Source organism: Pipistrellus kuhlii, unplaced genomic scaffold (genome assembly GCF_014108245.1).
Source record: "Pipistrellus kuhlii isolate mPipKuh1 unplaced genomic scaffold, mPipKuh1.p scaffold_m20_p_82, whole genome shotgun sequence".
NCBI classification, from domain to species: Eukaryota; Metazoa; Chordata; class Mammalia; order Chiroptera; family Vespertilionidae; genus Pipistrellus; species Pipistrellus kuhlii.
In genome coordinates this window covers 840,694-853,693 of record NW_023425587.1, presented here as the reverse complement: position 1 = coordinate 853,693, position 13,000 = coordinate 840,694, and the positions used below count along the sequence as shown (strand labels likewise).

Genomic DNA, 13,000 nt, shown 5'->3' with positions numbered 1-13,000 from the left:
CACCTGTCTGTCCTCAGAAACCACCTCCTCGTTCCCAGAGGAAGTTCAGGAACACGCTCGCTGAACCAGCCGGCTCCCGTCTGACCCCAGCCCAGCCGGCCTTCCTGGATAAGCGGCTGCTGAGTCAGGAATTCAGCCGGGCCGGCCGGGCGGCCTCTGCCAGCGGCTGTCGCAGCATCTCCCAGGCTCCCGCCAGCTGGGAGGAGAGCACCAGCATTCTGCCGGCTCCGGGGCTCAGCAGCCACGTGCCGACACAGGGGCCGCGGGTGAGGCCACGGCGAGGTACACCCAGAGGAGGGGCGGCTGGGTGGGCGGGGGGCGGCCGGAGGGCGGCCGGAGGCCCAGCACCTGGGCCCAGGGCTCCCACAAGCCCGTGGGCGTTTCCGAGGGGGAACTGTCGCCCCAGGGACGTGTGCACTTTGTCCCTGGGCTGAGCTCACGCCCGGGCGCACAGACATCGCTCTGGGTGTGGAGGGTGCACTGGTCCATGCGTGTGCGGGTGCCCCTGGAGCAGGAAGCAGCTCTGGCCGCGCCAGGAGCGGCCGTGGGAGCGGCAGGGGCGGTGAGTCACTGGGCTGCCTCCCGGCCCTGGCAGAACCGGCTCACCGCCCCGCAGCCCCGGTGAGACTGTGCGGCCCACCCCGTGCCCGGCGCCCCGACAGGGACACAGCCCGCCGCCCGAGGATGGTGGACGCCACCGCGGGCATCATGGACCGGAGCCTGCGGAACGTGCTGGTGGTGGCCCTGGGCTTCCTGCTGCTCTTCACAGCCTTCGGGGGCCTCCAGAGCCTGCAGGTGTGTGCCTGCCCTCCGCCCCTGCCCTCCGCCCCTCACCCCCCACCCAGGAACCCCCGGCCAAGACCGGAGCCGGCTCTGCTCCCTGCGAGCGCACACTCTCCCCCGACCCTGAGCAGCCGCGGGGGGAGGGGGGTCTCCCACCAGCACAGCCGGACTGCACCCTCAGGGGGGACGCAGGGGGCGGGCAGAGGGGCGGGTGCTGATCCTTGGACCCGCAGGGCAGGGAGGGGAGGGGACGGGATAAGACAGCTTTGCCTCCGGGTGGCTGGAAGGTGCTGGAATTTGCCAGCTTCCACGGGGCCAGGGGGTCTGGGCTGCTCTCAGCAGAGCCGTGGCCGTGGGCGGAGCAGGGTCCTCTCCCAGGATCCCTCCGAGGGCGGGGCCTGTGCCTGCAATGAGGCTGCCGCTGGGGCCCAGGCAGCTACCGTCCCGTCTGATCTTTAATGTGAAGTGAACTCTGCGAGCACCCCCACCCCCAGGCAGGGCAACTCCTCACCCCCAGGCTCACATGGCCTCCAAGCCTTCTAGAAAAGTCTCTGACTCCACGGGCCCACCTGAGGGCCTTCCCGGGCCATCACTGATGCTGCTGACCCCTGTCAGCTCTGTCACCCTCCCACACCCACAGCCGGTCCCCTAGGCCTGGCTCCCCATGCCCCTCGCCCCCCACCCCGCCCCAGTTGCCCTCTGTCCTTAGGGGCTGTCCAGAACCCCTGTGCTTGGAGGTGGGTGTCTCCGGGCAGGAGGCCTCTCAGGCCCCCCTCCCTCCTGGGGTTCCCCCACCCGCCCCGTCTCCCGCCTGAGAAGGCCCTCAGCGCAGCCGCGGGGGGCGGGGGTGCAGAGAGGGGAGCCCCCGGACCGGCCGCGCTGAGGGCCCTGCCCCTACAGAGCAGCCTGTACAGCGAGGAGGGCCTGGGTGTGACGGTGCTGAGCACGCTGTACGGCGCCGTGATGCTGTCCTCCATGCTGCTGCCGCCGCTGCTCATCCGCGCGCTGGGCTGCAAGTGGACCATCGTGCTGTCCATGAGCTGCTACGTGGCCTTCTCGCTGGGCAACTTCTACGCCAGCTGGTACCTGGGGCCCTGTTCCTGTCCTCCTGTCCCCCTGCCCACCCGTCCCAACCCCCTTCCCCGTGGCCTTCTCCCTGGGCATCTTCTACACCAGCTGGTACACGATCCCCCCGTCCAACCCCCTCACCCCCTTCCCATCCCCCATCCCTCCCGGCCCCCCCGCTCGCGAGGCCCGTGTCCGGTCCGTCCCCTCCCCGCCCCCGGTCCCATCTGCCTTCCTGCGGCCCGGTGGGCCTCCGTCGGGGCGGGACTTTCGGGGCCCCAGTGACGCCCGGGAACCCAGGGCGGGTTTCAGGGGGACAGTGGGCGGGGCCCCACCTGAGCCACCAGCTCCCTGAAGGAAAGCGGCCCCCAGGGCTCCATGCTCCACCTCCCCCCTCGCTCCCTCACCCCACCCGTCCCCAGGTGCACCCCCCGGCCCTCCTGTGAGGGGCCGCTCCATCCGGGCCACCTGCCCCGTCAGGAGGCTCGGGGCCGCCTCCGTCTGTCACCCGGTTTCCACGCAGCACCCTCCCTGGAGGGACGCCGAGCAGCCGGTGCGCGGCCCTCTCTGCCAGGAGCTGTGAGAGCACCAGGCACCTCCCGTTCTTCTGTTTGTTTATGTTCTTACTGACGGCAGAGAGGAAGGCAGAGGGAGAGGGAGAGACACATCGATGGTGAGAGAGCCGTGGACCGGCCGCCTCCCGCACCCCCACACTGGGGATGGAGCCTGAACCGGGCCTGTGCTCTGACCAGGAATGGCCTCCTGCGTCCTAGGTCGACGCTCACCCCTGAGCCCCGGGCTGGACGCAGCCCTCTCGTTTGTAGTCCCGGCTCTGGGGTCGCCTTCCTCCTGGAGGGGGACCCTGCCTCTGCCTCTGCCTCTGCCTCTGCCGCTGCCTCTGCCTCTGCCTCTGCCGCTCCCTCCCGCGGACGCCCAGAGCCAGGCCTCCAGGCCCGAGTCGGGGTTAGGAGACGGGCCGGCCGGTCGCCCCGCGGAGGGCAGCGTGGGCCGCGGCTCCTCACGTCCGTGCCCCTTCAGGTACACGCTGATCCCCACCTCCATCCTGCTGGGCCTGGGCGCGGCCCCCCTGTGGGCGGCCCAGAGCACGTACCTCACGGTGGCCGGGAACGCACACGCGGAGCGCACCGGGCAGCTGGGCCGCCACGTGGTGAACAAGTACTTCGGCGTCTTCTTCCTCATCTACCAGTCCTCCGGAGTGTGGGGCAACCTCATCTCCTCCCTCGTGTTCGGCCACGAGCCCACGAAAGGTGCGGGCGGGCGCGGGGACCGGGGCCCGGCCCAGGGGCTCGTCCTCCTCGGCCAGCACGGACCGCGGGCCCGGAGCCGGCTCTCAGCCTGCCCCGCCCCGGCTCCACCCCCCGGCCTGCGGGGCGGCTGAGGGTCCCCCTGGTCCGGACGTCCCGGCCGGAGGGGAGCTGAGGCCCCGCCTGCGGGCCTGGGTCTCAGGGACCACACGGTGCACACGGAGGGTCCGAGGGCGGGTCCCGGGGCTCCTTTCGCACGAGCTGGCCCGTGACCGGCCTCTCAGATGTCCCCCGGGAACCACTCAGCCTCCTCGGGCTGGGCGTGTGCTGACTTTTCCTTCTTTTTCTGTTGGTTTTTTTTTTTTAATATATTTGTATTGGTTTCAGAGAGGAAGGGAGAGGGAGGGAGAGAGAAACACCAATGACGAGAAAGAACCATGGATCGGCTGCCTCCTGCACGCCCCACACTGGGGATGGAGCCCACAACCCAGGCCTGTGCCCTGACCAGGGTTCGAATCCTGACCTCCTGGTTCAGAGGTCGATGCTCAACCCCTGAGCCACGCCAGCTGGGCTGACTGACGTCAGGCACCTGCCAGACATGGGTGTGGAGTGTGCACCTGTCTGTGCCTGCCTGGGTGTCTGAGGATTTAAACCGAGGCCAGGGACATCCATGTCTGATTCCCACAGGAGACTTTTATCAATGGGGAGCCCTGACCCCTGACCCCTGGGGCCCCTTCCTGACGCTCCCCCAACCCTCCCGTCTGCACCCCCATCCCTGTAGGAAGTCTGGCCCTTGGGAAACTACACAAAACCCTCCTTCCCTTTCCCTCACATTTCACTGGTTAACAGATAAGGAACCTAACTCTCAGGAAAGACAGGACATGGCCTGCCCCGGCCAGGGGACTGGTGCACACGGCCCCGAATGAGAGCCCAGCCACCCTGACACCCGTTCGCACCCGCACTCTTCCCTCTGATTCATGTTAAAAACCTGAAATTTTTCGTTCATGTCATAAGTCACTTAAGAGTAACCAGCACGGACTGCACATTTGTCCGAATTGGCTTTCGTCGGGCACAGACGTGGGCTCCGGGGAAATGTGCTCGGAGACTCTTGGCCACACTGGCCGAGCCGCGACCCTGAGCTGTCGTAACGCTGCTGTGGGCTGGGTCCGCCCTCCTGTTCCCGGAACGGAAGCCCGTACCCCGTCGGCGTCCCCGTCTCACCCCGCCCGCCCCCTCCCCAGGTGCCATCACCGAGGAGCAGCTGCAGTCCTGCGGAGCCAATGACTGCCTGATGGCCACGGCGCCCGGCAACAGCACCCAGCGCCCGTCCCTGGGGCTCATCTACACGCTGCTGGGCATCTACACTGGTGCGTGCGGCCGGAGCGCGGCGCGGGCGCTGGCAGGCTCTCCTGAGTCTCTCCCCTGAGAAGGCCACGTTGCCATAAAGGCAGAAACTAGGACAGGAGAAGGGGCTGACGGGCAGAGAACACGTCTCCCCGAGCGATGCCCCAGGGCCACTGGCTTCATCCTCATCGCGAGGCTCTCCAGAGCGCCGTCCGGTCCTTGTGCCAGGCCCGCCGTCCCCGGGTCACGCCCCTAGAGAAGCTTCTGGGTCACAGGGCAGCTCTGGACACACACGCACCTCCTAGGAAACACGACCCGCCTCTCACAGGCTCCTGAGTGGGGTTTGTGGGGGGGGTAGTGTCCTAGCCAGAGGCTCAAAGCCCACAAGGGGAAGCCATGGAGCAGGCACCCTGGCCGCCTCGTGCGCGATGGACACGCCTTTCCCACGGATGCCACGGCCAGGCAGGGGTTGGTGTGGGAGAGTGCAGTTCACATGCCAGAGGGCCCTGCCCCAGGCGTGGTGACCACACACGCAGGAACCCAGGTGGCACGGAGACCTGAGTCTGTCCTGCGTGGCCTGAGGCCCCTGCACCTGGGGTTAGAGGTTGACTGTCGCCTCCAGGAGGGAGGACGGGACAATGAGCTGTGTCCTCTGGCCCCCTGTGGCCCACAGTTCCCTGTCCTGTGGCTCCTGGACCGTGGCTCCCATGTCCCATGGTTACCGTGTCCCGTGGATCCTGGTCCCATGTCTCCCGGTCCCATGGCTCCTGGTCCCGTGGTTACGTGTCCTGTGGTCCCTGGTCCCTGACCAGCAGCAGTGGCTGTGCTTCCCTTCCAGGGAGTGGCGTCCTGGCCGTCCTGCTGGTGGCGCTCTTTCTCGACCCCATCAGAGACACTCAGCACAACAGTGACAGAGAGAAGCCATCTGTTCTGTCCACTCTGCTGTCGACGCTCAAGCTTCTCAGAGACAGGCGCCTGCGGTTCCTCGTGGTGCTGCCCATGTACAACGGGTTTGAGCAGGCCTTCATGACGGGGGAATACACCCGGGTACGGCCCGGAGGGCGGGGCCTGAGGGTGGGGCCAGGAGGCCTGGGGGGTGACAACGTGAGGGAGAGGGCTGACATGTATGTAACATGCTAAGTGACCAGCCCCGGAGGTGGCACTGTTTTCAGGGCAGTTTGGGGCAGGCACAGAGTTTCCCCCACGCCCTCCCCCACCACAGCCCACCAGAGGGTCCCCGTGCTGCCCCTGTGACTCTGCACCCACAGGTCATGGCCGCCCACGTCCTGAGCTGACACACAGTCCCTCTTGGTGCTGGGTGGCCAGTGCGAGTGGACGAATGTGCCATGACATGTCCCCATGATTGTGTTACACTGACCGTTCGCTGCCCCAAACCTCCTGTTCCCGGTCCCCCCTCCCCCACCTCTGTCCCCCTGTCTCCCCTGGACAGCTCCCACACACCGGGCACACGCTGAGCAAGGCAACAGCATCCAGACATGTGTCCACACGTTAGGACAGGCTTCTCACAGGCCCATTCGGGGCCAGCCTGGACGGACCAGACAGAGGCCTCAGCCAGGCCGGAGGGACAGGCCCCGGGCAGGTGGAGGGACAGGCCATGGGCAGGCGGAGGGACAGGCGGCAGCAGGTCGGCTGCAGAGGTGTGACGTCCGTGTCCCATAGTCCTACGTCACCTGTGCCCTCGGCATCCACTTCGTGGGCTACGTGATGATCTGCTTCTCCGCCAACACCTCGCTGTGCTCCATGCTCTACGGGAGGATGGCCCAGTACACAGGCCGGGCCGCGCTCTATGCCCTCGGTAGGTGGCGTCCCTGGCACCTGACAGGGCCGCTCAGTGGTGTGTGCAGGGCCCCGGGGGGCGGTGTGCTGGGGGAGTGGCCGGGTGGGCGGGGGTCATGCAGCCGTGACGGGTGCCATGACCATCCTCCGGCCGTGGATGAGGCGGGCACAGGCGTGTTTCTGAGGGCCGTGACCTGTGATCACCTGGGGCGTGGAGACTGAGTTTAAAGCTGCCTGGCTGCATGCCAAGCACACGCCACCTTCTCCTGTGGGAAGGGAGGAGGGACAGAGCACGGGGTGTGCGAAATCAGGGCCTTCACACAGTTCCCGGGCAGCCGTGGGGCCTGGGGGTCCCTGTCAGCAGAGGGGGCGGGGCCGGGTAACCGGGTGCCCTCTCTTTTCTCTCCCCCATCGCCCTGGGGGGCCGAGGAGCAAACAGGAACAGAGAGGGCAGTGACCGCCCCAGGCTCACAGCCTCAGGCCCAGCGTGGTCGGCAGCTGCCAGTCTGAGCTGCTTGGTGGCTGCACTCTGAGGCCACGGCGTCTGCAGAAACCCGCCCACAGGGCCACGTGGGGAGGCCTGGCCCAGGCAGTTCTGTGGCCTCAGGCCGACCCCCTCCCCTGCCGGACAGGAGGCCAGGCAGATGGGGCAGAGCTGCCATCAGACCCTGCCAACATCAAACCCACCTGCAGGAGGCGACTGGAGCCTTTATTTATTTTATTTTATTTTTAATATATTGATGTTAGAGAGGAAGGTAGAGGGAGGGAGAAACCTCAATGAGGAGAAAGAATCATGGACCGGCTGCCTCCTGCAGGCCCCACACTGGGGTATCGAGCCTGCAACCCCGGCCTGGGCCCTGACGGGGAAGCGAACCGTGACCTGGGTCATAGGTCGATGCTCGGCCATGAGGCTCCCCCGAGGGCCAGTCTGGAGCGCCTGAAGGACACACGAGTCACAGCAGGAAGCGATGGCCGGAGAAACCCTCCCTGTGAGCTCGGTCACGCGCCTGTGGGCATGGCCTCACCCGGTGCCCCTCCCGCAGGGGCGGCCATCCACCTGTCCTGCATCGTGGCCCTGCTGCTGTGGGCGCCGCGCCCCGACCATCTGCCCGTGTTCTTCGTGTTCTCCGGCCTCTGGGGCATGGCCGACGCCGTGTTGCAGACGCAGAACAGCGGTGAGTGCAGCCGGAGACGCCGCTGAGGCCCGCCCCGCGGCGTGGGGGGCGAGAGGGGCGGGCCTGGCGCCGTGACTGCGTGTCCGTGGCTGGGTGCCTGTGGGCGGCTGGCTGACCCGGCTTCCTCAGGGAGATGAGCCACGGAGGAGGTGCGTGGGGGGGCAGTGCACAGAAGGCGGGGACTGAGAATGATGGTGAGGTGGGCTGTAGCCCTGAGCTCCCTCAGGCCGGGCTGTGGCCCTGAGGGGGGGTCAGGGCCCCCCTATCGGAGGCCCCCCCCAGCCCCGACGTCTGCAGCCCGGCCCGTCGCCAGGCCCTGGGGGCTGGCTTCCTGCCTCATCGCCCTCGTGTTCAGCGCCGATGGGGAAACACCTGGACAGCGACGGGGTGGGGTGGTGGGTGGCCCCCCACAAGCCCCCATTCCCAGCGCGGGCCTGCACCGGGGCCCCTCCCGGCAGCTGAGTAAACATCGGCACGCAGCCTGACAGCGTGGCTTCCGGCGTGGCATTCACACGTTTGTGCTGCTGGGAGCCGTGCGTCCCGGCCTCGGAGCCGGGCCTCGCGTGGATGACTCGGGCTGACCCGGGAGGGTCTGGGCCCGGGCCCACATGTGGGGAAGGGCTGAGCCTCGCCGGCCAGGCGTTCAGCATTGCTGGGCGGCAGAGGGCGCTCACTGGCTGCAAACCAGGCCGGCCCCGCCCCGCGGGGTCCGCGCCCAGGGCCAGGGGGCAGGGGAGCTGTCTGTCAGCATCCGGTGCGGGTGGGGCAGTTTCACTGAGCCTCCACATGCGACGCCACCTGGCCTCCTGAGATGCTAGTGACGTGAGTCCACCTGATTTCACTTTATTTTAAATGGCTTTTACGTTGATGTCAGAGAGGAAGGGAGAGGGAGAGAAACATCCATGAGGAGAGAGAATCGGTGATCAGCTGCCTCCTGCACGCCCCCCACTGGGGGTCAAGCCTGAAACCTGAGCCTGTGCCCTGACCAGGAATCGAACTGGGACCTTCTGGTTCACAGGCCGACACCCAACCCCTGAGCCTGCTGGCCAGGCAGGCGCTCTGCTGGATTACACAGAGGGGTCCCGGCGGGCTGAGCGTGGGCAGGGGCATGCACGGCCAGCCGGGCACCGGCACCGAGACACCCCCCACCCCACCCCCACCCCACCCCCACAGTGCTCTTCGGCGTCCTGTTCGACGCGCACAAGGAGGCCGCCTTCGCCAACTACCGGCTGTGGGAGGCACTGGGCTGGGTGATCGCCTTCGCCTACAGCAAGTTCCTGTGCGTCCACGTGAAGCTCTACATCCTGCTGGCCGTGCTGAGCGCCACCATGCTGGCCTACGCCGCCGTGGAGGTCCTGGAGGCCCGGACCCAGCCGGGGCCCACGGCCACGGCCACGGCCACGGCCACGGCCACGGTGACCCCGGCCGAGGCGGGAGAGACGCAGACGAAGATGTGATGGTCAGCGCAGGGCTCCACGTGAGGGCGACCCAGGCCTCGCAAAGGAGCCTCGAGGCTGCTGTCCACGCCTCACCCCCGTCTCAGCAGGAGGGGCACGTGGGAGGCACAGCTGGTTACTTTTGTGCGGAGTCTTCCTGCTCTGCCACGTGTTCCGCCTGCACCCCTCACCGATGAGAGCGAAGGACACCGAGAAGATTCCGCTCCGTCAGACACAGGTCAGGGCGCGCTCACTCCACACCCGGGACTCTGAGGCCTGGATGTGCTGGCGGCGTCTTTGAGGCCCAGAAGCCCCTGGGAACCAGGCAGCCGCCCGCCCGTGAGGCCACTCGACACCCAGGCGGCCGCTGCTGCCTCCCAGGCTTCGGGACCCGGCCAGACCGCGGTGCACACTGTCCGACACAGACGGAGCGTCTTTCTAAATAAACACAGCTGTCCTGTGAGCGCCCTCCTGTCCCAGGACTTTATTCCAAATGTTCGCGTAGAGATTGGAGGGCCGGGGAGGGGGCAGGGGCATAAGGGATGATGGGGGAGACTCGAGTTGGGGCGGGAACATAGTACTACGAGCAGATGATGGGATTAAGTAGTTTAAAAATATTGATTTCAGAGAGGAAGGGAAAGAGAGAGAAACATCAGTGATGAGAATCATGGATCGGCTGCCTCCTGCACGCCCCCTACTGGGGATTAAGCCTGCAACCCAGGCCTGTGCCCTGACCAGGAATCGAACCCAGGACCCTTCAGTCCGCAGACTGACGCTCTATCCACTGACCCACACCGGCCAGGTCCAGATGATGTGTTTGGAACTGCACCCGAGGCCCGTATGACTTTCTTACCGTGTCACCCCAATAAATTCAATAAAAGAGAGAAAACTAAACACCCATAGTCCTCACCTGTGTCACTCACCCCTTACCTCACCCCCCCACAGAGACGCCCATTACCCCACCACCACATACACACACACCCCTCAACACAGACACACACACCCCTCACCTCACCACACACACACACACACACACACACACACACCTTACCCCACCACCACATACACACACACCCCTCAACACAGACACACACACCCCTCACCACACACACACACACACACACACACCACTCACCTCACCACACACACACACCCCTCACCTCACCACACACACACACACACACCCCTCACCTCACCCCCCCCCCACACACACACACACCCCTCACCTCACCTCACCCCCCCACACACACCCCTCACCACACACACACCCCTCACCTCACCACCACACACACACACACACACACCACACCACACACCCCATAGGTAAGGTGAGCAGATCGTCCTGCTTTTGGCAGGACAGTCCTGATTTGTAACAATTTTTCCCGCATTCTGGGGTGTTTAAAAAAAAAAAAAAAAAAAGTCCCAATTTTTGGAAAGAATCTTTCCAATCTTTCAAAAATTGGGACCTTTTAAAAACGCTGTGGGTCGTGGGAAAAATTGTGAGAAATCAGGACGGCCTGCCGAAAGCGGGACGATCTGGTCACCCGACCCCGGGGAGCGGCCGTCCTGTGCCGAGGGGCAGCCGGCTGCTGGGCGCGGTGTCGCTGGGTAAAGGCTCTGCCGGAAGTGGACGTGTGACCAGGCGGCCGAGCACCGTGTCTGGCTCCGTACCGACGTGCCAGGCGGCGCCCCCGCGGGGAGGGAGGGGAGCGACCGGCCGGGCCAGGCCGTCTGCCGTCCGGGCTGGAGGCCGCGCTGGGGCCGCGGACGCTGGGACAGGGCCGGCCCGGGAGCCGGCGGCCTGCTGCCCCCGGAAGACGACGGCCTCGGGCCTTTCCTTCTTCCGTCCTCGGAACGCCGGACGGAAGGTCTGCTCTGCGGCCAGAACCGGCCGGCTCCTGTCTCCGATGAGGGCGAAGGGCCCGACCCCTCGGCTCAGTCAGCACGCCAGCCTCCATGTTAGCCCCGCGGTCGGCAAATTCATTCGTCCACAGAGCCAAATCGCCACATGACTGAAATTTCCTTTGAGAGCCAATTTTTTTAAACGTAAACTCTATAGGTGGGTACATATATAGTTTATATGTTATTAACTTAATGAGGGTCCTCCTCCACTGGCCTTTGCTAAATGCTCAAGGGGCCAAAGAGCAGCGTGTGGCTCGGAGCCGCAGTTTGCTGACCATGGTGTCAGCGGAGGTCCATGGTTCACCCTGGATCTTCCCGTCCCGTCTGTGAATGGGACTGCTCCCCCCTCCGGGGCGTCAGGACTGAGACCAGAAGGACCACCGGGAGAGGCTCAGCACGGGCGTCCGTGCGTCTCTGACCCTCACGATCAGCCTCACCGGCCGCCGCCCCGGCTGGGCGCCCGGACGGCGCTCAGAGCCACCAGCGGCGAGGCGCACAGCACAGAACGCCGGGCGAGGTCACACACGGTGTCTACAGCTTCCTGAAGATGACAGGCTCGTCGAAAAAGAGAAACAGAGGTGAAGCGTCCGGCAGTGCCGGGTCGCGGCCGCGGCTCATCCACTCCGGTCGTCCCCTCGAGTGAGCCCCGAGGCCGCAGAGGCCCCCGCAATGGCGACGAGGCCACGGTTCCGCCCGCCCGCGGGCTCCCGGGCCGTAGGAGGCGGAGCAGACAAGGACGCGGTCAGAGACGATGGAGGTGCGGCCAGGTCCTTGGAGCCTGGGCCTCCGCATCAGGGAACAGGGGGTGGGGTCCCTATTTCTCCCCAAGTGCAACCAACAAGCCCATCGCAAGTCCCTGCGGGTGCAAAGGAGGCGGCAGCTACGGCCCAAGGAGGGCGGCTGGTGAGTTCCCTGGGGTAGTGGGTGGGTGGTGGGTGGGTGGTGGTTGTTGGTGGGTGGTGGGTGGGTGGTTGTTGGGTGGTTGGTGATTGATTGGTGGGTGGTTGGTGGGTGGGTGGTTGGTGGTTGATTGGTGGGTGGTTGGTGGGTGGGTGATTGTTGGTGGGTGGTGGGTAAGTGCTTGGGTGTTTGTTGTTGGTTGTTGGTTGGTTGTTGGTTGGGTGGTGGGTAGATGGTAGGTGGTTGTTTGGTAGGTGATTGTTGTTTGTTGGTTGGTTGTTAGTTGGTTATTGGTTGGTGGGTGGGTGGTGGGTGGATGGTGGGTGGTTGGTTGGTTTTGCCTTGTGTATATCAAACTGGGCATCAGCAGCCACAGCCCAGAAACATGAGTGGACAGAGACAAAGGGGCCTGAACCTGCTCTCCAACCTCCGAGTCCAAACGATCTTCAGTGAGAAGTTACTATGAAATACACAAACAGCACAAAGGCTGTGACAGGAGCCGTCGGTTTATTCCCTCAGGGAGCAGGGTGTGTCTCCTTCCTCCTGTGTCCGTCTGCGGAAGCCGCCAGGGGCCACGAGAGCGCCGAGCGCCCGGAGAGCTGGGCACGGATGGAGGAAACCGTGAGGACCGAGCCCACGGAGGGGCTGAGGACAGGGCGCCGTGCGCGAGGCCACGGGGGCCACGGAGCGGCCTCGGCCTCCTGGCGTCCTGCCCCTGGTGGGCCTCACGCTCTCTCGCCAGGACACAGACACGGCGTCTCCCTCCGCACTGTCAGAGCCGTGGGGGTCCGGACGTGCGTGCGTGGCCGTCCGGGGCCGTGGCTGTGTCTGTTTTCGCAGACGGCGCTGCCCGTGCCGCCGTGCCGCGCTCGCCGCGGACCCTCCCCCTCCCGGAGGCCAGCCGGACCTCCTGGCGGCCGTCGCGGTACACGGTCCGGGCGCTGCCGTCGGGGTGCTCCCGCCGCTTGAACTCGGCCGTGTGGACGTCCCGCTGCCCGTCGCTGAACACGATGGTCTTGTCGCCGTTCCTGGGGGCGGAGGGCGCGGCGTCAGCTCCCCTCGCGGGAGCCGGGCGTGAGTGTGGGAGGAGGGGGCCTGGTCCCCCCCCAGGTCTCGTTTGGGGGGGCACGTGCAAGGCTGGGCGGTGAAGGCCCACGTGGGCCAGGAGGCCGGCCGGGGACCTGCCAGCGGCGGGCTGCGCCAGCTGGGCCTGGCCATGGGAACCCTCACCCTGAGCGGGAGGGTCATCGGAAGGAGGAGGGGCCTGGAGGGTTTTCTGAGCATCGTCCAGGACAAAGGACAGAGGGCGGGAAGATGGTCCGGTGCTGAGGGC

The 13,000-nt window shown here is 66.0% G+C and overlaps 1 protein-coding gene across 2 annotated transcripts; it reads left to right on the top strand.

Moving 5' to 3' along the window:
• The first annotated feature begins 650 nt into the window (after window positions 1-650).
• On the top strand, window positions 651-8,988 carry LOC118712112 (protein unc-93 homolog A-like). Of its 2 annotated transcripts, none has more exons than XM_036425606.1 (8): window positions 651-795; window positions 1,684-1,865; window positions 2,887-3,116; window positions 4,355-4,480; window positions 5,296-5,504; window positions 6,138-6,273; window positions 7,298-7,429; window positions 8,603-8,988. In XM_036425606.1, exons 1-8 carry the CDS (start codon window positions 685-687, stop codon window positions 8,884-8,886), a joined length of 1,410 nt encoding a protein of 469 aa, XP_036281499.1. In that variant the 5' UTR covers window positions 651-684; the 3' UTR covers window positions 8,887-8,988. The 2 variants fall into 2 exon arrangements, with proteins under 2 accessions (XP_036281499.1, XP_045433058.1); XM_045577102.1 differs by having other exon boundaries at window positions 668-795; window positions 1,689-1,865.
• Window positions 8,989-13,000: the final 4,012 nt, after the last annotated feature.